General features: G+C 39.8%; 2 protein-coding genes across 2 annotated transcripts in view; both read left to right on the top strand.

Annotated features, from left to right (window-relative positions):
• LOC117291147 (papilin-like) overlaps positions 1-8,661 on the top strand; it is a 66,625-nt gene extending 57,964 nt beyond the window's left edge. Inside the window, exons 34-43 of the mRNA XM_033772699.1 lie at positions 113-280; positions 767-976; positions 1,574-1,741; positions 2,751-2,975; positions 3,626-3,805; positions 4,522-4,806; positions 5,270-5,548; positions 5,693-5,872; positions 6,605-6,694; positions 7,500-8,661. Coding sequence (XP_033628590.1) covers positions 113-280; positions 767-976; positions 1,574-1,741; positions 2,751-2,975; positions 3,626-3,805; positions 4,522-4,806; positions 5,270-5,548; positions 5,693-5,872; positions 6,605-6,694; positions 7,500-7,660 — 1,946 coding nt within the window. The 3' untranslated portion in view covers positions 7,661-8,661. The remainder of the gene's footprint in view (positions 1-112; positions 281-766; positions 977-1,573; positions 1,742-2,750; positions 2,976-3,625; positions 3,806-4,521; positions 4,807-5,269; positions 5,549-5,692; positions 5,873-6,604; positions 6,695-7,499) is intronic.
• Positions 8,662-12,976: 4,315 nt separating this feature from the next.
• LOC117298368 lies at positions 12,977-21,766 on the top strand. The gene is made up of 2 exons (XM_033781596.1): positions 12,977-15,119; positions 20,568-21,766. The coding sequence occupies exons 1-2, from the start codon at positions 14,094-14,096 to the stop codon at positions 21,651-21,653; spliced, it is 2,112 nt and encodes a 703-aa protein (XP_033637487.1). The 5' UTR covers positions 12,977-14,093; the 3' UTR covers positions 21,654-21,766.
• Positions 21,767-23,640: the final 1,874 nt, after the last annotated feature.

Genomic DNA, 23,640 nt, shown 5'->3' with positions numbered 1-23,640 from the left:
TCGGGACTAATTAAAGGCTGCATTATCAGAGCAAAACAAATTGTGACTTGTGGTGTCAAACTTCACAATAACTTTCAACTGAATGCTCTTGTTTCGTTTTACATTATTACAGACAAATGTTCCTTCCCCAAGTTTACCGGACACTGCAACGCCAATCTGGACCGATGGTTCTACAATATGGAGACTGGAGTTTGTGAGGAGTTTGTCTATGGTGGCTGCCGAGGCAATATGAATAATTTTGAATCCTTTGAAGAATGCGAGCAATCCTGTGTACCTAACGGTAAGATGGAAGTCTGTCTCTACGACATGGTATCATTTTTGGTTGGGTTAGCAGAAACATCTGAGTCTGAAAATCAGTTAAATAATGTTAACCCTTTGAGACAATTTACATCTAGATAATCATCACAAAATGCTCAGACATAATCAAATTTCGTAAGTGAAAATGTCAATCAGAAATAACATTAAACAGAAAATGTAGTTTTTGTTTAGAATTGGGATACTATGTTAACATACTACATTGGAAAATTTAATCTCCGGATATGACCTTTACTTTGACCTCTTTATGTGACCAGAAGTAGGCCGATTGTAAGCCCTATGTTGGCGGTCTCCCTATTTTGTCAATATCGTTGTTGTAGGTGCCAGTCAAAGCCATACAGCCGTGAACTGCTGTGTAGCCAAGGATCACACCAAAGTTTAAATTTTGAACTTATTACAAATTAACTAAGAACTAAGACTCCTAAGATGTATGTGCGTGTTGTTCCTTAAGGTCATGAGATGCAGTCCTGTACGATGCAGAAGGAGCTAGCGTTATCCAGCAACCTTCCTGATGCCTTCATCCCCCAGTGTACGGAGGATGGTTGGTTTGCACCCAGTCAGTGCCATGACTCTACAGGCCAGTGCTGGTGTGTAACGGAGAGCGGTATGGAGCAGGGAGACACCAGGAGGGAACCAGGAATGGTACTGCTGAACTGTGATGGTAGGTTTGATGCCAGGCAAGATTGATCTCTTGAGCTTCAGATTCATGTATTATTTCCTCCCCATTCATTTATTATTGACGGTACTTTGTGATGATGATATGAGGAACAATGCTTTAGTTGAAATGAATGGAATGGAACTGAGCTTCAAATTTTCAACACTTGGTTTACCTTTGGTTGGGAAAAATAAGTAAATTTTTATCTGGCCTTTCATCAGCCTGGTGGGTTTCAATCCCTCCTGAGTTTGAGATTTTTCTTTTTAGCTTCAGATTAAATGTATTGTTTATTTATTTTTGAGCAAAAATAACTTAGTTTTTAACTTGCCTTTTATCAGAATGAGAAAGGGATCCATGTTTTCGTAGAAAAGAAACACTTTTCAGTAGGCAAAGACCTGTAGATAGCCAAGCCGTGTTAAAAATCAAGCCTGCTGAAAATCTACCTCACCAAGGAAAATGTTAATCTCGCTTCAAGGAGAACAATTTAAATACATTCTCGAAATTTTTTTCATTATGAGTTATGTTTTATAATCATGTTCTTTTTCTCAAATCTTTTTCAAATGTGTAGAAAATAAAACGATATTCCTTCATTTGTGTCATTAGATGTGTGCAGTTTCCCCAAGTCATCAGGACCGTGCCTAGCCTACTTTGCAATGTGGTACTACGACACTGAAGAACGGCAATGCCGGCAATTTATTTACGGTGGTTGCCAGGGCAACGGCAACAGGTTCCAAACTCAAGAGGAGTGCGAACAATCGTGCGATGCTCAAGGTACAATTAAAGTATTCTACTTGATGTCTTAGTCTAGAGTGATTGGTGTGTCAGTGACTTGAATGCAAGCAGTTTGTTAAATACCATCAGTTTTTACGACCCTCAATAACTTGAGGCTTTTCTTTTATGCCATGTTGAAAATAACTTGTAGGACCCATGAAGTAAATTACTTTATGATATATTGAGGCAGTCAATGTGCAGTAGCTCTACAATTGGATAACATACACAAAATTGTGGAATCGGTCTTAAGAATTCCGAACTTGTAACTTTTAGAGTCTCCATTCTTTGTAGCTGGTTTTCTTGTTAACTTTGTTTATACTTTTGCCAATTAGTATCTTTTATTATTGTTGTAAACCATCTTAGGGCAAAGTTTTAACCTACCAATCATTTGTTGGTCAATCTTTTTACTTTTTTTCCCCCTGACTTCTCCGTTTTGCATCTGGACTTTTTCAGGCTATTTTAAAATGTTGTAATCCTGTTATAATGTGTTCTGTATTTGCAGCATTTTTTTTATTGTCTATTTTATATTTTTGACGTTTTTGTTGTTGTAAATCATGAACATGTACATTCAACTTTTTGCAGCTATGCATGCTAATAAGAAACCCTTATGAATGAATAACTGAATGAATGAAGGATAGACTCTCAATCGGACCCAGTATTTTATATATTAAATTTTCTTACTATTGCATTAATTACATTATTTTGATTGTATTCTTGTGTGTACACATGTGTGTGCTCAAACACTATTTTTATCAGCCTTTCCCGCCACCTTATTTTAATGCTTAGGCCTACTGTAATTATTGATAAGGTTTATTATCAGAGTAATTATTTGATTCTCATAATGTGTATTATAAAAGGTTCTAACTTGATGTGAAAATATTATGTTATCATAACAGACACAAATGTTTTTTTTCTTGGTGGACGGTTGTTTTGTTTTCCCATAATACATGTAACTCTCTGAAGTAAATTCATGTCTCTTTATGACATCTGATGATTTATCTCTCGACAGTTTCCACCACTGTAGAGCCATCTTCCCTCTGCGAGGTCACAAAGTCTGAAGCCCAGTCAGGAGGTTTGCTTGGTTCCTTCATACCTCAGTGTTCAGAGGAGGGATTATTCTCTAGGCTGCAGTGCCACGGCAGCACTGGGTACTGTTGGTGTGTGGATGAACTGACCGGAGAGGAGATTGGCAACAGTGCTGCGGCGGAGCGTTTTGTCAAACCGGACTGTGATGGTGAGTGGGGCTTTTTTAGTTACTTTCGTGTTGCACTCTTTGCTTTGTTTTGTATATTGCCCACATTAAAATGTTAATTGACCTTTTAGGCTTACATCCAAACCACAACAAGGGACGTCACCATGGCAAGTCTAAACATTGCACAACAACAAGCAGCAGAGGGCGCTAGTATCAAGCACTGTCAGAGCTGTGTATTGCAGCACGGCTCTGGTACACTGCAGGGGGTTTATGCGATAAAATGAAGTACCCATAGTTCTTATTAGCCAAAGGAACTACACTGTGTCTGCAAAGAACTATGGGTTTGGATATTGAAAAAAAAACTCCTCTATTTTTTGCCCCCATGAAATAAAAAATTTAATTTTCTATATTCTGTTTTTACAAGTAGTTTTTTTCAAATAAAAAGTTTCATCCCTGATTGTACTGCAGTAAAGTTTGAATGGCTTCTGACTAGCACCCTAAACAAAAGTGTTGACAAAATAGGGAGACCACCAACATTAAGGCTAGATGGCTCAGTTTGTAGAGTGCAGGCACAGTACGCAGTAGGTTGCAAGTTTAAATCCCATCATCATAAATTGTTCTTTGTTCACCTCAAAATTTGATGAACAATTTTATTAAAATATTGTTTTATTTCTTTTTCTCCGTTTGTTTAGCATACTACCGCTTTGACAGTATTCCTGATGTTGTTGAGCCGATCCCCTCGGACCCTACCGTTGATTTCACCTTAAATCTGAGCCCTCTGTTGGGAGATGAAGGGTGCGCTACAACACCCTTTGGTTGCTGCCCTGATGGGGTCACACAAGCTACTAGAGAAGATCAGTTTGGCTGCCCAGGTAAGAATCTTACACATTGGTAGTAGATAACAAATACATTTGATGATCACTTTGGCTGCCCAGATAAGAATCTTGCACATCGGTGATGATAAATAAAAAAAACATTTGATGATCACTTTGGCTGCCTAGATAAGAATCTTGCACATCAATGATGGCAAAAAAAAAAAAAATGATGATCAGTTTGACTGCCCAATTAAGAATGTTACACATAAGAACAAAATCATTTGAAGATCACTTTGGCTGCCGGGTTTGAGAATCTTGCACACTGACGATAACAAATACATTTGATTTTAGTTCTGTTGTTTTATCAGAATACAATTTGTATGAACTTCATTAAATTGGTTTAGAATTTTTTGAAGCGCTTGGTTCAGGTATGCCATAGACGTGCAAGTCTCACACATATTGGGGCATTTTTGGGACCACTTAAGTCCCACATGCATTGCTTTGAGTAAAGGAAACAACATTGGCCACTATAACAAAACCCAATGTTCAAATACGCGCAAGACCAGCACAGTCTATTTATCAGCGGATCAACTGATTTCCTCTTGTTTTGGGGAATGTTTTTTTTTACAGTCTAGAAATACTGTCCAAATATTTGTGTCTGAGGCAGTCTCCTCCTCTCGTTTTAAATAAATGCATACTCTGTTGTAAATTTGATTTTGCAACTTGAGCAAATAAAGAGAATAATCTTGGTACACCCCCTTTTTGTCATGAAGGCATTTCCCCGCCCATGGTGGAGGTTGCTCCGTCAGACTCTACAGTCATCCTGGGAGACACACTGACCATAACCTGCAACTCGGCTGGAAACCCGACCCCTACCACCACCTGGCATCGCTATGACACCAACGTAGAGTATCTACAAGACGCTAGGATCACCGTGACCGGAGAAGGTACTCTGACTATTGAGGGTGTTACTGAACAGGATGCAGGACCTTATGTGTGTAGGGCGTCGAATGGTGTCGGACAGGCAGCTAAAGTAGCTGTGGATGTCAAAGTGTTCAGTAAGTATGCGTTGATAAATTGATCTTATTAAGTGTTTGTAATTGTTACCAATCACAGAAGGTAATTTTTGTATCGCATAATCACTAGACAAAGCCAAATTGCAATTCTTTATTTATGAATTTTCTGTGGACAATAAATAAAATACAATACAATACAATGCAGAACAATACAAATACTGATATTTCAAATTAGTAGTTTTATTCAAACCTAACACTAGAACCCAGTGGACAAATGGGGGCAAATGGGTGCATTTTAGTCACGGAATATAAATCACAATACAATGACAATACAAATTCACTAGGAATGGAATAGTCCTGCAGATTGCAGAGTGACTATATTCTGCAACAAGATACAAGATTGTGTAGTCAAGATTGGCATCGCATTGACATCGCAAGTTTAGCAGAGTATTGATGTGTTGTATACAGTGTGGGCTAATTCTGAGTGTTTCTGTTTCTCCAATAGCTCCAGTTGAAATTCCAGAAACCAGCCAGCATTCCCTGAAAGTGAAGGAGGGTGATCTTGTCTTGTTGTACTGCCACGCCATCGGTAACCCTAAACCCACCGTGACCTGGATGAGAAATGATGACCTCTTGCCCGGTGATGACCCCAGAATGACCCAGCAGGAAGACGACACACTGCGCATCGAGAATGTTGACCTGGGTGATGCAGGGAACTACGTCTGCACTGGACGTAACATGTTCGGCACTGTCCAGAAAAGGACAGTCACTCTGATCGTACAAGGTCAGTATTTCCCCTTTTTTATTTCCTTTTTTTTAAATCCATTATTTGTTGCAATGTCACCCTGAAAAGTTACATTCCCAATTTTTGTAATTTTGTTTTCAACTGCTAAATCATTTTCCTTTTTTTCCCTTCTTTTTCTCACAGCTAAAGTACAGATTGTGACGAGACCTGAAGACACAGTGGCCAGTATTGGTGAAACAATCACGCTGCCGTGTGCCAGCATCGGCTCTCCTAAACCCACAATCATGTGGAGGGTCAATATGATTGATCTGCCATCAAAAGACCGATTTGAGACCTCGCCCAATGGAGACTTGACAATCAGAGGTATGTATCTGCAGCCGATTTCACGAAACGCTAGGATTAATCCTATCTCGAGTTAGGACGAGTATTCTGTCCTAACTTAAGATGGGTTCAATGCGTCCTAACGTCTATGGATACGAAACTGAACTCGTTCAAAGTCCAAGGATTTATTCCTAAGTTAGGAAGAGTTTGGTGAAATCGACAGCTGTTTTTCTATTTCTATGAGGATTCTCATCAAAAGCGTGTGTGGACTGGGGTCTTTTACGGTTACAGCAGCAGTCTCTTGTTTTGAATGGTCTATAATTGAATATTTTGAAGGCTTTTACAGATTAAACTAATAAATACCCAGTGTTAAAAAAAAAATTACCTTCACCAAAAAAATCAACAAAACGAAATTTTACGTTGGGACATGGGTTTTCTTGGGGGTTGACATCTAACATCCAGGAAAATAAATACCATGTCACACTTTTTTCTTGACTTTTGTGGTCCTTAATTATCGGAATTGTGTTTATAAACATAAATCCTCTAATATTTGTTATTGCTAAAGACACATTTTCCGTCTATACAGTGTAAAGGCATGTGGAACACTTAAACAGACACTTTCTGAAGAATGACCCATCAGTGATACAATGTATCTTCATTGATAATAATGACAGCACTTTTACAATAACCATCTCAATACACTTTACATTGTGTGTCCTGACAAACAGTTTATAGATGTGTCAATAATCTGAATTGATTGTTGTGATGTTTCAGATATTAAAAGTACTGATGCTGGTCAATACACATGTACTGCTGCCAATGGAGAGTCTGTTGAGACTGCTGCTGCTATGGTTACAGTCACAGGTAGGTAGAGGTTTTTGTTTGAGGTCTGCAACATCTTCAGTTATGGAGTACTTCGGCAAAATTGTTGAAGACGGTACAACTCAGGCATATGTGTCCTTTTACGTATAAATTCCAGTATAAGTAAACAGTACATAGAATTTATTTTCACCCTTACACCAATATGTATTAAGCACTGTAGTACTTTACTGAGTTCTGTGAACCAAAACCCACAAGCAAATCACTCGGGTGGGACTTTAACCCACTACTTTTGCATTGTTAGAGCGACTTTGGATGTCTAAATTTTAGTGTGCTACAACACTGCGTGGAGCATGTTATATTGACCCATTGTGTAGCACACTTACACGCATCTATTCTGTCGGCCATTTTAGATTAAATTAACATGCTATTTGAAGCTCCCGTAGTTACAATAATAATAATATCGAAGTCTTATATAGCGCACGTATCTACCAAACAAGGTACTCAAGGCGCTGAGTATATACAAACTTCCAGAATGATAGGTTATTACAGTGATGAATTCTGAGACCCAATTATTAAGCACCTATAAGGGTTTACAAGGTGCTACGGCACATACAGCAGCCACAGCCAGGAACACCGCGGCGAACCCCTCCTCTTTTTCGAAAAGTGCACTGGGTTCTTTATATCACAACTTTATTGGAGAAGCTTATGTTTGAATGGTTTTGAAATAGATATATGTCACCATACAAATGATGTGAATCATCATCATCATCATCATCCTCTACTTTGAATATTTGTAACATTTTTGTTTATTATTCTTATTGATGGTTTATTTTATCTGTTTGTGTAGGTGCCAACAGTGATCCAAATTGTCAAGACAACAGTGATTATGCCAACTGTCGTCTAGTGCTAAAGGCTGGGATGTGCACCCAGCCACCGTTTACCAAGTACTGCTGCGCCACCTGCAGGGACAACAACCACGCAAAGCGCCGCCGAAGACGCAGACGATGAGTGCTTAGATAGGACGTAAATAAATGTAAAAATATAATACTCAGGTGGATTAGTCAGTTACTCCACTGCACAATGCATTAAGGCAGGGAGTCTATGTGTTCATCTGGTTGTTGCATATTAAATACAGCATGCGTTTCCAACACTGCGTGGAGCATGTTATATTGACCCATTGTGTAGCACACTTACACGCACCTATTCTGTCGGCCATTTTGGGAGTTGAAATGTACACAAAGGAGTTGACTCCGGAAATGGTAGGCGCGCATTTTGCTGAGGTGCGTTCCTCATCGAGCAAGGGGTTAATAATGGTAAAGGGACACATGGATTCCTAGTCAAAAGCCCAGTGAATACTTCCTGTCAATGCTTGTGCAAAGAAAAGTTGACGGCACAGCTCTGTTTTCGCTGCAAATATTTCGCAGGAGTTGAGCAAAGCCCAACTGTTGCAAATTGTTTGTTGCAAATTCGTGTCGTCAAAAATTTGCTCTGCAAAGACAGGAAGTATGAACCATGCTTAAGGTACCTCTGTAATATCAAAGGGAATTCTCAGAGGTCTAATATTTATATCAAGAAATCTTTCTTTGCACCCAATTGACTGGGTCAGAAGCACTTAAGGGACTTTTTGACCTGAGGCATAGTTTGCCTTACACAAATCCTCACAAGTTTTTCAAATTTGTAAAAAATTCATGCGTGAATCCCCAATTTTTATTGTATAAAAATAAGCTTTCACTGACTTTCAAAATCATTTTTATACTGAAGGATTTTATTAAAACAAATGTTTAAAAACTTGTTCATACCAAAATATATTTTGCGAAAAAAGAGAGGACAGTTTTGTTTTTTAAAAGGGTTGTGTAAAGGTTTTAAGGAGGGATAGGTTCTTAAAATTAAAAAAACTGTTTATATCAATTTGATGGGAATACAAACCTGCTTCTATAAAATGTTATCAATATAAACCACAAGGGAAGAACCCCCGAACAAAGATATTGACAAAATAGGGACACTGCCAACATAGGGCTAGATAGCTCAGTTGGTAGAGTGCCGGCAGGTTAATCCGGAGGTCGTTGGTTCGAATCCCACTCTAGTCAATTCTTTGTTCAACCCCAAAAATCTATAAAATATTGTTATTTATTGAGGAAATATTGCAAAAACAACTGAAATGTAAGGTTTTTGTATACAAAAACAGACCTCAGTTATTTCAAGTGGTGCTTTTATAAGCATTTTTTAAATGCTTTTTTTTATGCAATTTCATGTGCCTTTCCTTAACTCTTTTTGTGTAATGTTCCTTCCCAAAGTTACTTAATAGGGTCTATTATATAGAGCCCTTAGCTTTTTTCCTTGTACTGTTCTTTTTATTTTAATTACAATTTTGACATTTCTCCAAAACAAAGTAGAATTCCAATCGTTTTCTATGTGGAAGAAAATACAAGCTAGCAAGTGTTCTATACTCCCATTGAATTAGACCTTTCTCCCGTATCACCCTCTGGAAATCTAACAAACGAGTGCTAGATTTTATTGTCTTGTTTATTTTGTGTTTTGCTCAGTTTTTGTTTAGCTGCATGATCAACCAGAAGGTGTGTCAAGTATAAGAATTAAAAAAAACCATGTCACTGATAATAACAGAGCCATTGATAAAAAAAAAAATATCCAGTTTGTTTCACATCCACCTCTTTTAATTCAGAGGCTAAAAACATCTTTTAAGAGCTGTTTGGGGTGAAACTTTTCCACATTATGGCTGTTTTGAAACGATAGTTTGGGATTTAGGCCCAATTTATTTGGAAAAACGTACCCTTCCCAGGGGCTTAAAATGGGCGCACGGAGCCAAAGCCCGAGACTGGGTCCTCCAACATGTCCTTATCTGGTTGCTGCACTTCAATCCTCCACCAATTTAAATCAATTTGCACAATACTGGAGGTTGAAATGAAAAAGTTAGGCTGCTCCCCTTTTTTGAAAAGGAATCGGTATTCCGTGTGGCTTGTATATATACAGGAAACATTATACAGATTGGGGCTGTTAGTCTATTTCAGCTCCTTAAACTTAATAATTCACACAAAATTTTGAGGGATTTGAATACATTAATTTGCGACCTTTTTTTCTCATAGATACTTTGGTGGGTGATGTGCAATGGTGTCTTCTATGCAAATACATTAAGAAGTAACGAACATTATCCTGGACAGGGTATATTAACCTCAGTTTACAGCTCTCAATCGCTTTTTCATCCACATAATACGTTCCTTATTTTAGTGTTTTTTTTCTGACAGGGTATTTTAATGTTTTTAATATGCATTTTCTTGTAATGTGTTCTTCAGCGTTCTTTCACGAGGTGCCAAACCCATTCACTGATGTGTCTTTCCTATAGTTGAATTTAATATTCCGTTTGTTCAGGGGGAATATAATTATACTCCCCATAACACAAGAAAAAGTGTCCAAAACCTAGGGAGCTTTTTCTTTTTTACAGACTTCATGCTGCATGATTAAGTCTTTCATAACAATAATCACTTTCGGTGTGACTGGTGGTCATTATTGTAAAGTTACATTAAGAGTCAACGCGATTGCACTATCTGTCATTTGGCCTGAAGCTTTCTAGTAAGCGTAAAATCAATAAGAATGTTCCGTGACGTCAGTAGAAACTGATTCTCCCTGTCACCTTGGGCAATGACCTGATACTTCACGGCTCCGCATTATTCACTCACTTGATTCACATGCACGAATGTTCATGACTAGAAGCCAGTTCTGTTGAATTTACCGAGCGCTTGTATTTGCTTAGCAGAAGACAACTCTGCTCATAAGAGACAAGTTACCAGTCGGAATGGCACTGATATGAATTGATTCACTGATTCCCTCAAATGTTTCTGCTAAGCAATTGAATTGGTCAAGCAATAATTTCTGGTGCACAGTTTCTTTTATAGATGGGCTTGTTTATTAAGCAGCACATAATTTTTTTGTATGAATGGATAATTGTAGCACTAAATATTTTTAGGCATGTCCGAGTACAAAGTCCGGTTAACGAACACATGTTTGTCTATAAAAAAAACAATTATAAATTACGATTTTTTGTATAGATGAAACGCAAGCCAAGATTTTGAAATTGCCACGATATTTTTTAACATTGTGGAGTTTGAAGTGAGTCATATTTTTGAACTAGTTATTTTTTTAAATAAACATGCAGTTTTTTTTAAATCATGTTTTTTCATTACATTTATTTCTTCGTTGCCTTCTATAAACATGTTTATTTTTATTATCATAATATTGGTAAAAACTTGAGGTTGGAGAAGACAAGACCGGTATCACGAGATGACCACACTGCCCCTTTATTTAAAATGGCGGGAAAACTTGGAATTGGCCTTGGACGATTAGTTGCAGGTTATCAACTATTTGTTGCAACACAATCAAGGCAAACCATATAAAAGCTACTCTTTTCAACTGACTTCAGTTTTGAACTTTGTCTATGACGTAGTTTGTGACGTCATATACGGAAACAGGCACATGTATTTGTGTTTAATTTCGATGTTTTGTTTAACTTGATAACTTTTTTATCTTAGATTAGGATATAGGATCGTAGAACACAGGTAGATTTTTAATTAACTAGCATATATATGAAGAATTATTACCTAAATTATTTAAAACAGTAAATGTATTCCCAACCATGTTGTTGTGAGAGATATTTACTGCAGACGACTGCAATGGTGCTTGTTTACTGTACTTGGCGTGAAATGTAAGGGTTTCCCCCATGAAAACTGCTATCTTTACATGGTACAGAAACGGATATTTTTGATGTGTAGATTGCGGATTAGAAAAACACAAAACTATTTATATAATAGCTGAACGTGGTATCACGATGAGTACAAATAACAGACAAAGTGCCTAGTTTTGATAGCGAAACTCGTAATTTCAGTCTATATATATATTCCAATTGTATATTTATCTTTGAACTGTTGATTAATAAAATTAAGTCAGTGAAATTAATTGCACAGGATGTCGCGTCTATGTTTTTTTTGTTTACCAAAGCAATAAGGTTTCTCTCTGAATGACGTCACTGGAAATATTGACACTGAGGTGTGTGATGGGATCCATGGTCAGAAATCGACCCGGTATCCCCAGGACAAAGCGCGTATTAAAAGACGAACTTCACGGAAATGACGTCATATACTTGACAGGTCCTTTGTTCATCGACAAATCGGCAGTGGTAGATTGGACACCTTGTGTTGTGTAGACCATTGTGCCACATGGCATCACGTGTTAGCAAAGATTGCCCACTGGGTGAGGGGGTGGCGGGCAAAAAGTGTACATTTTCGTTATGAGAATATTGTCAATATTAATTTAGGTTTTACCTATATACAACGATGTGTGTTAGCACTGTATACTCAGTACTTTCCCGAACTCTGTGAACAAAACCACAGTCATTCTACTCGGGTGTGATTCGAACCCACGACATTTGCGATTCTAGAGCAGTGTCTTTATTTGGTTATCAAGTAGACGCGTCGCTGATATTGTCAGAGGCCAGAAGTAGTTATTTGAAGTTGGAACAAATCGATGTAGTGATGCTACAAACAATTGTTTACGAAGATATTGAGACACTTCTTTATTCTATAAGTCGGTTACCAGCTCAGATAACGACGAGTCCATGTGGTGTCTGCAGGAGACGCTTGAAAAGGCGCGCGATTTTACACATCGCAACTTAACAAATCACAGCCAGTTGATTAGGGTTTTCCTTAATTTAAAGTTTTCTCAAAATATCCTTTTAGCCTAAAAATGTTCTTGACGATGTAAAGCGTTCACCCAAGGGAGAACAAAAACCTAGAAAGACAATGTACATGTACTCAACATTGCGTCCAACCCTGTACTGGTGATGCACATCAGAAAGCCTATATGAGTGATAAATCTGAATGGTAACATCTGGGAGGTTGCTTTAGCATGTTGGAGGAACCCGGCCAGCAACAAAACAAAATCAGGAATTTGCACATACGTCAAATTCCATCCTTGGTTAATATTTCAACACAAACATATGTTTTTAGATATTATTTTGAATCAACACGTATCTTTGGAGCTGTATCGAGAGAAAAAAAAAAGATGACGACACTTTTCTGAAAATTTCAACAGGTGCGACTCGTCCATGTGTTCATTATTCGACGATATATCGCGAGAACACGTGTTGTAGGGTCGTTCTAATGCCACTATTTACGTCATAAATTCATTTATCAAGAACGACCGGATGTAAATTTGGCTCGGCAAACAATGGTCTACGCTTTCGTAGCATCCGTAGTGTGGTTCAATATCGAGAGAGACTTTCAAGCAATACAACTTCACGTGATTCCTGTGGGTTATACTTAGATGACAAATTGTTATGTCGTCATTGTACACAAAAACATGTCTCCTCGTTAGTCAAGCGAAACCCGTTATGGACATAAATAGTCCCAATTAGATTGTAAATAGTATTCATTATACTATTTACCATTTTTGTCATTATCTGGGGGAATATTAGTCTTGCTATAGGTCATCCAAAAATAAATGGACTATAGTTTATCATTGAAAATAAATGTAGAGACTACGTTTCTGAAACACTGAATCATCATACTGTAGATAAACATACCTACATGAATTTGTAAAAAAAAGTAATTGTAGCTATAAATGCATGAATAAATAAATGACTACGGTGTTCAATTATAAATATCCATTAGGTTTGAATCAGTATCAGTTGCAGGTGTTTAACATTTGTCTTAGTTCCCTGTCCTGTAACGGTTTGATTCGCTGTTGCCGTTGGCCTCTACTGATGCTTTAAGGGCAATTATGCTAATCGGAAGACCTGATCGCACATCTGAAAAAGGGTATAATTTACAGAAAGATTGCCATGGTATTTTGTCAGGTTACATACTGCAATAATGATAGACAAACTAACAGCTGTTTTAAAATACCAGCTCAGAGCAGTTACACGTGCAGGCTTTATAGTGCATGTCCACGTTGTACAAAATCCACCGACGTGGGTAGATATCGCCCACTTACATGTGACTATACAGTTCGTCAGCAGTAGATAGCCGTGCATTGGTCGTACCAATCACTGTGGTATCGCTATGAGTTCACCATGGCCGCTGTTTCAATGCTGTTTGTGTTGGCCTCTCTCTCTCTCTCTCTCTCTCTCTGTTTGCGTCATTGCTCGATACGTGACGTCAGCACGAGCACATTAGTAATTCATTGGACTGTCTGTTCGCCACCGTAGTCGGGTATTCGTCGGGTCAAGCTATAGGTAGCTACGCCGTGTTTATAACATCAAGGTATTGGCATCCTCAATCACTGCCAAAGAGGGGTTTTTATCGATCAGGGGGTGTTAAACATCAGGTTGAGGAACCGGTAGTATGCGGAGAGAGAACAATCTTGTAAATGGCTGAACGTCGATGCAGTATTCTGACATTTGCGACTAAACGAGAAGGACATCTAGTATGGTGGCATGCTGCCTCTCACGCAACCTTCGCCTAGTGCATGTCTGGAAGTGCCTTGTCCGGATGTCCGTGCAGCAGAGACGGACCGAGATGTATCCGAAGATGAAGGGTCACTACAGGATGGATACACGTCCGGAGATGGGGGTCAAACAGATACCGACCAGGTAGCATCTAACTGGCTGGCCAATGTCTTAGCAACCGTTGATGCTTGTCAATTCAAGCAGTTGGAACCCTACCCAACGACACTCAATCACGTCGAGCAAGACAGCAACAACAACAACCTGTGTTATTTTGAGCAGCTACCGGTGGAGCTAACCACCCGGATATTCGGCTTCTTGCACCCCATCGAAGATGCTCTTCCCCTGCTAGCCCTAGTCAATCGAAGATGGCGAAAGATACTTCTAGATACACCGAAGCTATGGAGGAGCATCCATGTCCGTTCGGAAGATTACTCTTCATTACAATACACCGTGGTATCAATAATATTCCGTGTGTACGGGGCCCACGTGCGTGAACTCACGTGGCGTACAGGCTCCCGTGTGTACGAGTCAATTTTCTGTTTGATCCCCAAACTCGTCTCGTTGACAACTCTACGGCTTCCTATCCTATGGAACAAATGGGTGGTCGACCAACTCGCCCCTCTGTCAAAACTCGAAGACCTGCAGATCAACGGTGGGTTTGGCCTGACGGATGCAGACCTAGCCCAGATTGCGGACAACTTCCCCGAGCTGAAACGGGTGGTTCTCAACTCATGCTGGGCCGTGACGTCCAAGGGTGTAGGGAGCTTCCTGGACACGCTGCCCAAGTTGGCAGACTGTAAGCTAAAGATAAATGAAGGTTTACCCCTCTGTGACATGAGGAGTGACTTTGCAATGCTGCAGGGGAGCATGATGGCTAGGAGTGTTGGGGATGCGGCAAGAGCTAGCACGCTCACCGTCTTGAGTCTGAACTTTGTACCGGTTGAGATGGAAGATGTCTGGGGCGTGGTCAACAGCCTTCCTCGACTCAGAAAACTGTCGATCAGCAACTGTGAGGTAAAATTAACTTTTAAGTGGAAAATATTTACACAGTTGTAAAGCTATAACCGACACTATATCGTATAATCAATGTATGTGTGCCCCCCCCCCCTCTACTTCCCCCTCAAAAGTGCCCGACCGTCGCTATTTAGTTTCCTTCCTTTATAGAAAAATTTCAGCCCGTAAAAAAATATCAATATCTCGGAATTGTGAATTCACCAATCTGCCAGAAATGAGGCGGTTGCTATGACACAAAATGAGAGTCCTGTAAATTGTATGCATTGCCCCCTCGAGTGGTTATTAATGGTTGCAGTGCACCAGCTAAAGTTGTATGCTGTTCCGATAGAACCCGCCTACCCCCCCCCCCCCCACCCCTTACCCACCCACACACACACCACACCCCACCCACGCACCATCACGGACCCGCACCTAAGCTTCACGCCTTCAATTTGGACCTCCTACTGTCCCTCTTTTGTTTTATTTTTTTGCAGCAGCTCACATTTGTTCGTACACGTTTTCCAACTGTGGACCTTTATCCGAACCACGGACTCCATTGTCCTTGTGTGTGATGGGTCCTCGGTCTGTATGTGTATACCTACGCACACTTTAAAACTTGCAGACTTGAAAGAAGAAAAAAAGCTTCATGTGAACTTTGATTTAAAAAAGAAGAAAAAACATTTGAACGCACTTTTGAAGGGGCTTAGTTTGAAGGCTGCTTCGTGATCCTCAAACATCCGGGGGAGGAGGATTGGAGCAGGATGGGAGTGGGTGGTTAGGATTTTACTTTTTATCAATCGTGCACAATTTTGTTCACCCCCCCCCCCTCCCCCCCCCCCGTGATGTTTACGAGTGGGGCCTCAATATAAATGCTGATACTCAAAACACTATGGAGCAATGTTCCTCCATTGTTTGTCATGTTTGCACCAGAGAGGAATTGGGAAGAAAAGCAATGAATGGATTGTAAGAACAGCTTACGAACATTATCTGAAAATGTGGGTGTTATAAAAACCACCCACTTCTAAGCTTCCCCTTGACGTCAATTATTACAGTTTATCATGACGTTACCGAGGACAAAGTGAACGCGTATTAGTTGCATTTAAAAAATGTCTTAGTTGTCAAAAATAGTACAAAATTACAAAATAACCCTTAGAAAATAGGATAAGATTTTGTCTCAAAGTACAATAAGTATATGTCACACTCGTCAAGATGAAGTATGATAATATCCGATAGTGGTATGATCATCCTTCAATACTGTTAAAATAGACTTGCCTTCCTATTCCTTTCCTCAGTGAACCCCGTGGTTTTTCAGCGGTTGTCATAGAGTTAATATTGATTGCTATGCTATAGGATCACCCTACTGTATTTAATAACTTCGTGTATTGTAACCAACTTCATGATGATGTTCAGCACAACCCAATCTTTAGGAGGGAAATGGAGCGGGAAAACCCCGTCAATATCCGCTTCAGGTGACCAATCGTTCACAACAGCATTATGTCCACCAGAATTATGGTTACCAGCCAAAACACATCACACCATTGTGATAGCTTTCTGCTTTTTTTTTCGCTGAGCAAAAATTTGTCAGCATTATTTTCTGCCTAAAAAGCTCAATGAAATTTAGGCCTATCCAATCATAGAACTGCTAAAGCAATCTTTATAGCTTAGCAATTGCTTAGCAATTTCTACCAAGCAAAACTTAACACGATACCAGTCATAACTGATACATTGGGCATGGTATTTTGGCTGGTAACCTTATGTCGGTAAGCATAATTTGTTGTGAGATTTAGTGCTTAATAAAACAGGCCCTAGCTCTTGCGTGTGCAAGATTTGTCTGTGCTCAGCAAATGCCCATTGGCATAAAGCTTAAGCCTAAGCCGGGTGTGAACAATATCAGCTTTCAATTAGGAAAATTCGGAATGGTTTACAATTTTTAACCCCACGAATTTAATTTTTCAATGAACTATGCAGTTGATTAACAATCCCTCTGGGAAAAACTATAATCGCTGTCTGGTGCTCTGGATTAAAGTGATAATAGTTAGATTTTAAGCTGTGTCAATGTTGTTTGTGGATTAGAGCAAAGCTGCATCGACTGTATACTTTTTGTTGCCGAAAAATTGTGATAGCAATAGACTTTTTGCATTCAAAAAATGAAATCATTCAAAATACACTAGGTCCATGAATTTCCTGTCCATTCCAATGGCGTCGAATTCCCGTGGTATTTGCATTGACAAAAAAGTCCTGAATTTCCGAATTCTCATAAAGACCTGTGATATTAAGAATCCTAATGTCAACAAAAATAGCATCGTCCCTTCCTTTCGTGACTTCAATATGTTGGATAGAAGCCGGCTGTATCGACAGGGTCTAGTTAACATTTCCTTCCTGCCCTTTTGATTCAGATTTACCACAAGACCTTACCCCCCCCCTCCTCCTTCCTGCCCACCCCCACATCAGCAGACTCCCAATAAATACAGCTGCGCTGTGACTGACACACACCGTGCTTCAAAACCAGTCATGCAAATAAAAGATGGCGCACAGATTTTTATCACGCAGGGCAACAAGCCTCGTGCAAATCTTGCTTTATTAATGAGCCAGCGGCCCATCTACCCCCACACACACATACATTCCTGCAACATAAACATAAAGCTTCAAAAACACGGAGGTTTTTTATTCTATCACAGTCCCCCGTATCCATAGCAACGGCTAAATCTGCATTGTAATAAAATTGAGCGCGAAGTCTCGTCACTTCAATGCATTGCGAACCGTCCATGATTTGAGCGGGAAAATGTTTCTTCAATAACAATTCAGAGGGGTTTTTTGTTTTAAAGGGTAGACGTGGGTTAAATATTTACAAAAATACCACGGTGTATCAAATGTCAAAGTTAGCCGGCAAAGTTGTGCTCAAATGAATCCGATGAGGTCTTTTGAACTTCGGTGCAGGTCAGGGACCTGACTGAGCTATTTTGAGCAGGATGTTGCCCTCTTCTTAAAACATAGAAGAGTAATAATATTTTGATTGGCTGCTAAAAAAAGGAAAATGCCGAGCACGCAAACCGATTCTCTCCCCATCACTTATTAAAACATTCCATGGCTTAAATGATTAATGCTGGTTAAAGTAATTCTTGCCATACTACAAGATGCTCGCTTTACAAGCAGGAATCCTGGATTCAAACAGAAAGTAAAATGGGTGCAACACAAATTTCACGATTGCTACTATATACTTGGCTGTTGCCAAATTGTTTTATGGTTTGTTGCTATCTCAGTATAACAACCAAACATTTTGTTTGTATATTTTGCAAATTCAACTCTCTCCTCCTCGTGTATTAATTTCTGTTAATTTATTCAACATTATTATTTTATCTAATAACCAGTCATCTATAGTTTTTTTTCTGCTTTTTTTGTGTTTCTCTATTTTTGTAAACTGTTACACATAACAGTGGTGTGACCCTGGGGCAGGGCAGAGAGCACGTGTTCCCGCCTCCTGTGTCCCGTGCACCTCCGCCTCCGGATTTGAATTCTGATTTACAGCAGACAACAGTTTCATTTTTAATTCCCCGTCAGATTTTCTTATAATTATTTTTGAAAGGCCTAACTAGAAGGCTATGGCTTGTTGAAGAAAAATGCAAACACATCGGCAGTTATAAATATTCAGAGGTGCCCCTTATTAGAACTTATACATGTTCCCCTTACATTTTACTTTATTTTCGCCGCTGTAATTAGTAATTAGCCTATCGTCAGCTTTCTTTTAGTTCCTTTTATCATTCTCTTTCCTGTTTCCCCACCCCCCGTTTTTTTTTTTTTTTTTTTGGGGGGGGGGGGGCATAAAGGGGGGGGGGGTAAAAAAAAGTACCCTTTTTTAAACTGCAATCTAATCTTTATTATTCTTTTTTTTTTTCCTCCTTTCCCTAATAGTCCATTTTTTTGTGTAGTACACAAACAAAAACCCAAAACAAAACAAAAACACACGCCAATAAATTCCCCTTCCCACCCCAAAATTGTCCCTTCTCTATTAATGTTTAAGCCTGTTTCACACACACGTGCCCAAATCCTGCGGGTTGGTGTGAATCAAAGCTTCCTCTCCTACTACCTGTGAAACCCTACCGACGTCATATCTGTTTGTTTGAACATCCCCTACCCCAAGGAGATCCAGCGATTTCTGGGTACTGCAAAACCCAAGAGAGACATTGCGTGTATAAACCCAAGCCTTGCATCCCTGACTCGAGTGCCTTCGAGTATTTTGTATTCGTGGTCCGGTTTCGCGCTCCGTTAACACCTTCAGAGGGCATTCGAGCCCGCTGTCACCCAGAATAGCAACAGAATCATGATTGTTAGTACCTCGGAGGGGGAGAATTGCATACAGCGAGAAATCTACAAGTTTCTTGGAGACTTTTGACATTTAGAGATGAGGGAATTCAGGAGTATTATAAACAGGGCGACAGATCAAATTTTATACCCATTCGCCCCCATCCAACACTTCACATTATTATTGTGCTCGTGTTTAGCCCGATGTCACGCGAGCGCCTTTATTCACTCTCACCAGTTTAAATGGACCGGGACAAGGGATAATTCAGCATTTCAAAAATTTGTGTTTTGTATTGACGTCACTCAAGGAACAAAAAGACAAATGTTGTGTTTTGTGCGAATTTTCGTTTTGTATTTTAAATCTTACCGTGCTTCTTTTTACATCGTTGTACGTCTACAGATGCATTTTCACATTTTTACGCAAAGGGTAGAATTTGACGGTAAATTTTGTGACATAGGATGATGTGGAATCAGCAAGTGATGGTGGAAAAATGTTGGGTTGAAAAGATAATGTAACCCTTTACTGTTTTGTTTTTGGCATCCATAAAGTTGTGAATAAAAATCGAAATACGAAACCGAATCTTTGATTAAAAAAAAATCCGTTTCAATATGGACAGCTGGAACAATATGAGTTGTGCATGTCTGGGATTGGAAATGTCTGTACTTTTTACTCATTTGTAAGCTTTTCAGAATTGATCCAACATTTTCCATCATCTTAAAGTCATCTGTATTTTACACAGCGCATTAGGCAATCCCTATGTAAACGAAAATCTGTCTGTGATTGTAAAGCAATAAATGGATGCAGGTGTCTATAAATATGTTAATATTATGCCCAAAAAGTCAATGAAATTTCACAGAAAGTTTGTTTCTGGTGTACTTTTTCTCGAATTTTCTTATGGTATGTTTTCCTGGTATGTGCCCTCGAACTTTCTGGTCCTGGAGAGCACAATGTAATAAATTACTGTTATTATTTTTCAGCACAAAACTGCAAGGTTTACGCTTTCGGTTGTTAGTATAGGGCCTATGGACCTTGAAAAACTTTGGTGTATTTTATATAACACATCAATAACAAGGTGAAGTGTTTACACATTGATGAAAGTGGCACAAGATATTGATGGTGGAGGTATTAAAAACATAATAATTATCCCAAGGTTCTTCTTGTATTTACAGGGTCTACATGGAGTTCGCTTACACTCCGCTTCCCTTCAGAAGATTTATCTTCTCAACTTATGGTCAGTTCTCTTCGTCAGCATCAGTGCCCCTTCCCTGCGGTACCTCCGTGTCGACAGTGGACTGGAATCCAACGAACATCTTGAAGTATACGCCGGGAAGCTCAGAACCCTACAGGTAGATGGCAGCGGTGTCCTCCGTACGTTGACCGTCCATGGAGGCCGCCTCACCACCGCTGAGATTCGGAGCTGCCCGCTGTTAGACCCAAGACGCTTCCGTAGTTTTTTCTTGGAGAACCCTTTCTTAACTGATCTCCTGCTAGGCTGCGTCTGTGGTGACGAGCTGGTCTTGGACCACATTGGCTGCCCTAGTCTGGAGAGAGTCTGCATTCAGGGTGACTTTGCATGCAGTGGGATGCTACTGAGATGTCCCAACCTTAGAGTGGTTCAGACGGCTGAGGAGATCGAACTCCCAGCTCTACGACAGGTCATCATCGTAGCAGACCACCTTCTCAAGGTATCACTTGTGGGGTTGCCCGGTTTGAGTAATGTCATGGTACAGTGTGACAGTATTGAACACATTGAAGCGAACATGTGCAGTGACGACGCCCTTTGCTTGCGCTCATTTGTTGTCCAAGCCAACCGCCACATCGGGTTCCTACGTCTGTTTGATTGCTCTATAGGTGCCCTGATGCTAAGCACGGCAAGAGCTCACACGGTCGTTCTCTACCGGTGCCAAATATCAGACTACGCTCTGAAGATGGCTATAAGTTCATGTCCTAATATATTTCATCTCAGCATTGAGAAGTGTGACACCCTGACACGCGTCTCTATACCATCTCAATCGTCGTCCCTTAAGTACTTGAATTTATTCGCTTGCAAAAGCTTGGTCCAGGTCTCCGTAGACTGCCACGGCATTGCAGCAGTGAACTTGGGGCAATGTTTGAAGACCAGGTTTTTCGCCAGAGGTCTGGAATACGATCTGTCCTTGCATCCTGTTGCCAAGTACCCGAAGATAGTTCTACCGCATCAGTCTCTACGATGGAGCCATGACCGAGTGCCACAACTATTTCTCAATGCGATGTAGAAAGTAGACATAAACTAGTAAAATATCTGCACAGACGTATGTGCGGCACCATAATGTAGCCCGAGCCCTAAATGTAGCCTGAGATGTTTGGGGCTACATAATGTAGCCCGAGCCCTAAATGTAGCCTGGGATGTTTGGGGCTACATTTAGGTCAGGCTACATTTAGGGCTCGGGCTACATTATGGTGCCGCACAGACGTATGATGGCGCCCTGCACCTACAGCTGCATGTTTTGGTGTATGCCAATGATATCCGTAATACTATTGCCTTGCACTGACGAGAGTAGTTAAAATATAAGTGCACGTTTTACCGCGCGCGTCACCTAACCATAATGCACAAACACACCGGGACTCCCAAAATGGTGCAACCAATGTACTGTGATGATGTCAGGCGAATTTTGTATAACATTTAGTGTAAACCGAAAAGACTACAAAATAGAGGGTAAAAGTTAGACCCATTCATGCTGCGGCCAGACTTATTGCCAGGATTGACGAGTGAAGTTATAACCCGGAGGTCTTTGGTTCAAATCCTGCTCTAACAATTTGTTTCTTTGTTCAACCCAAAATCAGTTATTAAACATGTTGGCATGCTTTGGTGTTTTTTCCTCAACTGTCTACAGCGAACACAATAATTCAGCTCTTGTCAAGGTGTCAATCACTCCACGACGAATATTTTGTGTAAAAGGCACGGGACACCTTTTGTAATTGTCAAAGACCAGTATGCCATATTTTCACTAAGTGTATACCAAAATGCATAAAATAACACACACAAAAACTCTACGAAAATTTGGACTGCAGGAGAAAAAGACCCTTGTTTCACAAATTTGTGTGCTTTCAGATGCCCAATTAAAGGCTTCAGCTGAAGTCCTTCACTATTAATTGAGTGAGAAATTACCTCTTTCTCAAAAACTACATTACTTCAGAGGGAGTCGTTTCTCGCAATGTGTTCAAAAGCTCTCCATTGCTCGTTACCAAGTATTTTTTAATGCTAATAGTGTCCAGTGCCTTTAACGACTGAATTTCATTGCATTTGAAAGCTATGCTGTTTATGGGCATCTGATAGATTAAGAATTGGGCAACATTTGAAAATCTTCAAGAAACACTTGCTCAGCTTTTGTCAATCACTCCACAAGGTGATGTTTCTATGACTGTCAGTGTGAAGTAAGGTGCTAAGCCTAATTAATAAACGTGTAGCTGTAAACACGCCTTGTTGTATATTGCCATAAAAACAACGGAAGCGAATTGATTGTGTGGTTGCTTTAGATTGGGAAAGTGTCATTCTCAATTGATTCGTGGTTGGACGTGTACGAGACACTATCTAAAAACATTAAGATTATTGATAGGGCTTATCTCCTTATTAATTGAAACACACTCTTAATTAATTTATGTCAAACCAAGGCTTTGAGTACAGCTCTTCAACGGGGGAGGGCGCTCAGTCATTTAAGATAACCTAAAGCATGAGAAGGTAGAAATAAGGTATAGAGGCAGAGTCACACTGCAGCGATAACGAAACCGATAACGATAACGCATTCTATTGGTCGAATTGCGACACACGTTTATCCAACCAATCGAGGGCGTGCATTTTTATCGTCTCGTGTTCATTGTCGGTTTCATTCCCGTTATCGGGGCCTGTGTGACCGGGCTTTAAAGACACTGTACACTACTGGTAACTGTTGATGTATCTCAACATATGCATTAAATTACAAACCTGTGAAAATTTGAGCTCGATTGGTCGTCGGAGTTGCGAGATAACTATGAAAAAACACCTTTGTCACACGAAGTTGTGTGCTTCAGATGCTTGATTTCGAGACCTTAAATTTAAACTTGAGGTCTCGAAATCAAATTCGTGGAAAATTACTTCTTTCTCCAAAACTACGCCACTTCAGAGGGAGCTGTTTCTCACAATGTTTTATACTATCAACCTCTCCCCATTACTCGTTACCAAGTCTGGTTTTATGCTGATAATTATTGTGAGTAATTACCAATAGT

Source organism: Asterias rubens, chromosome 1 (genome assembly GCF_902459465.1).
Source record: "Asterias rubens chromosome 1, eAstRub1.3, whole genome shotgun sequence".
Classification (NCBI taxonomy): Eukaryota; Metazoa; Echinodermata; class Asteroidea; order Forcipulatida; family Asteriidae; genus Asterias; species Asterias rubens.
Note: the sequence above shows the minus strand (reverse complement) of the source record. Positions and strands in the feature narration are given on the sequence as shown.

What these genes read in the sequence shown, in the direction of transcription:
- LOC117298368 (XM_033781596.1), top strand. Translation starts at nt 14,094, where the DNA reads ATGCTGCCTCTCACGCAACCTTCGCCTAGTGCATGTCTGGAAGTGCCT. An exon ending in TGTCGATCAGCAACTGTGAG is followed by an intron (nt 15,120 to 20,567) that starts GTAAAATTAACT and finishes TTGTATTTACAG; the next exon opens with GGTCTACATGGAGTTCGCTT.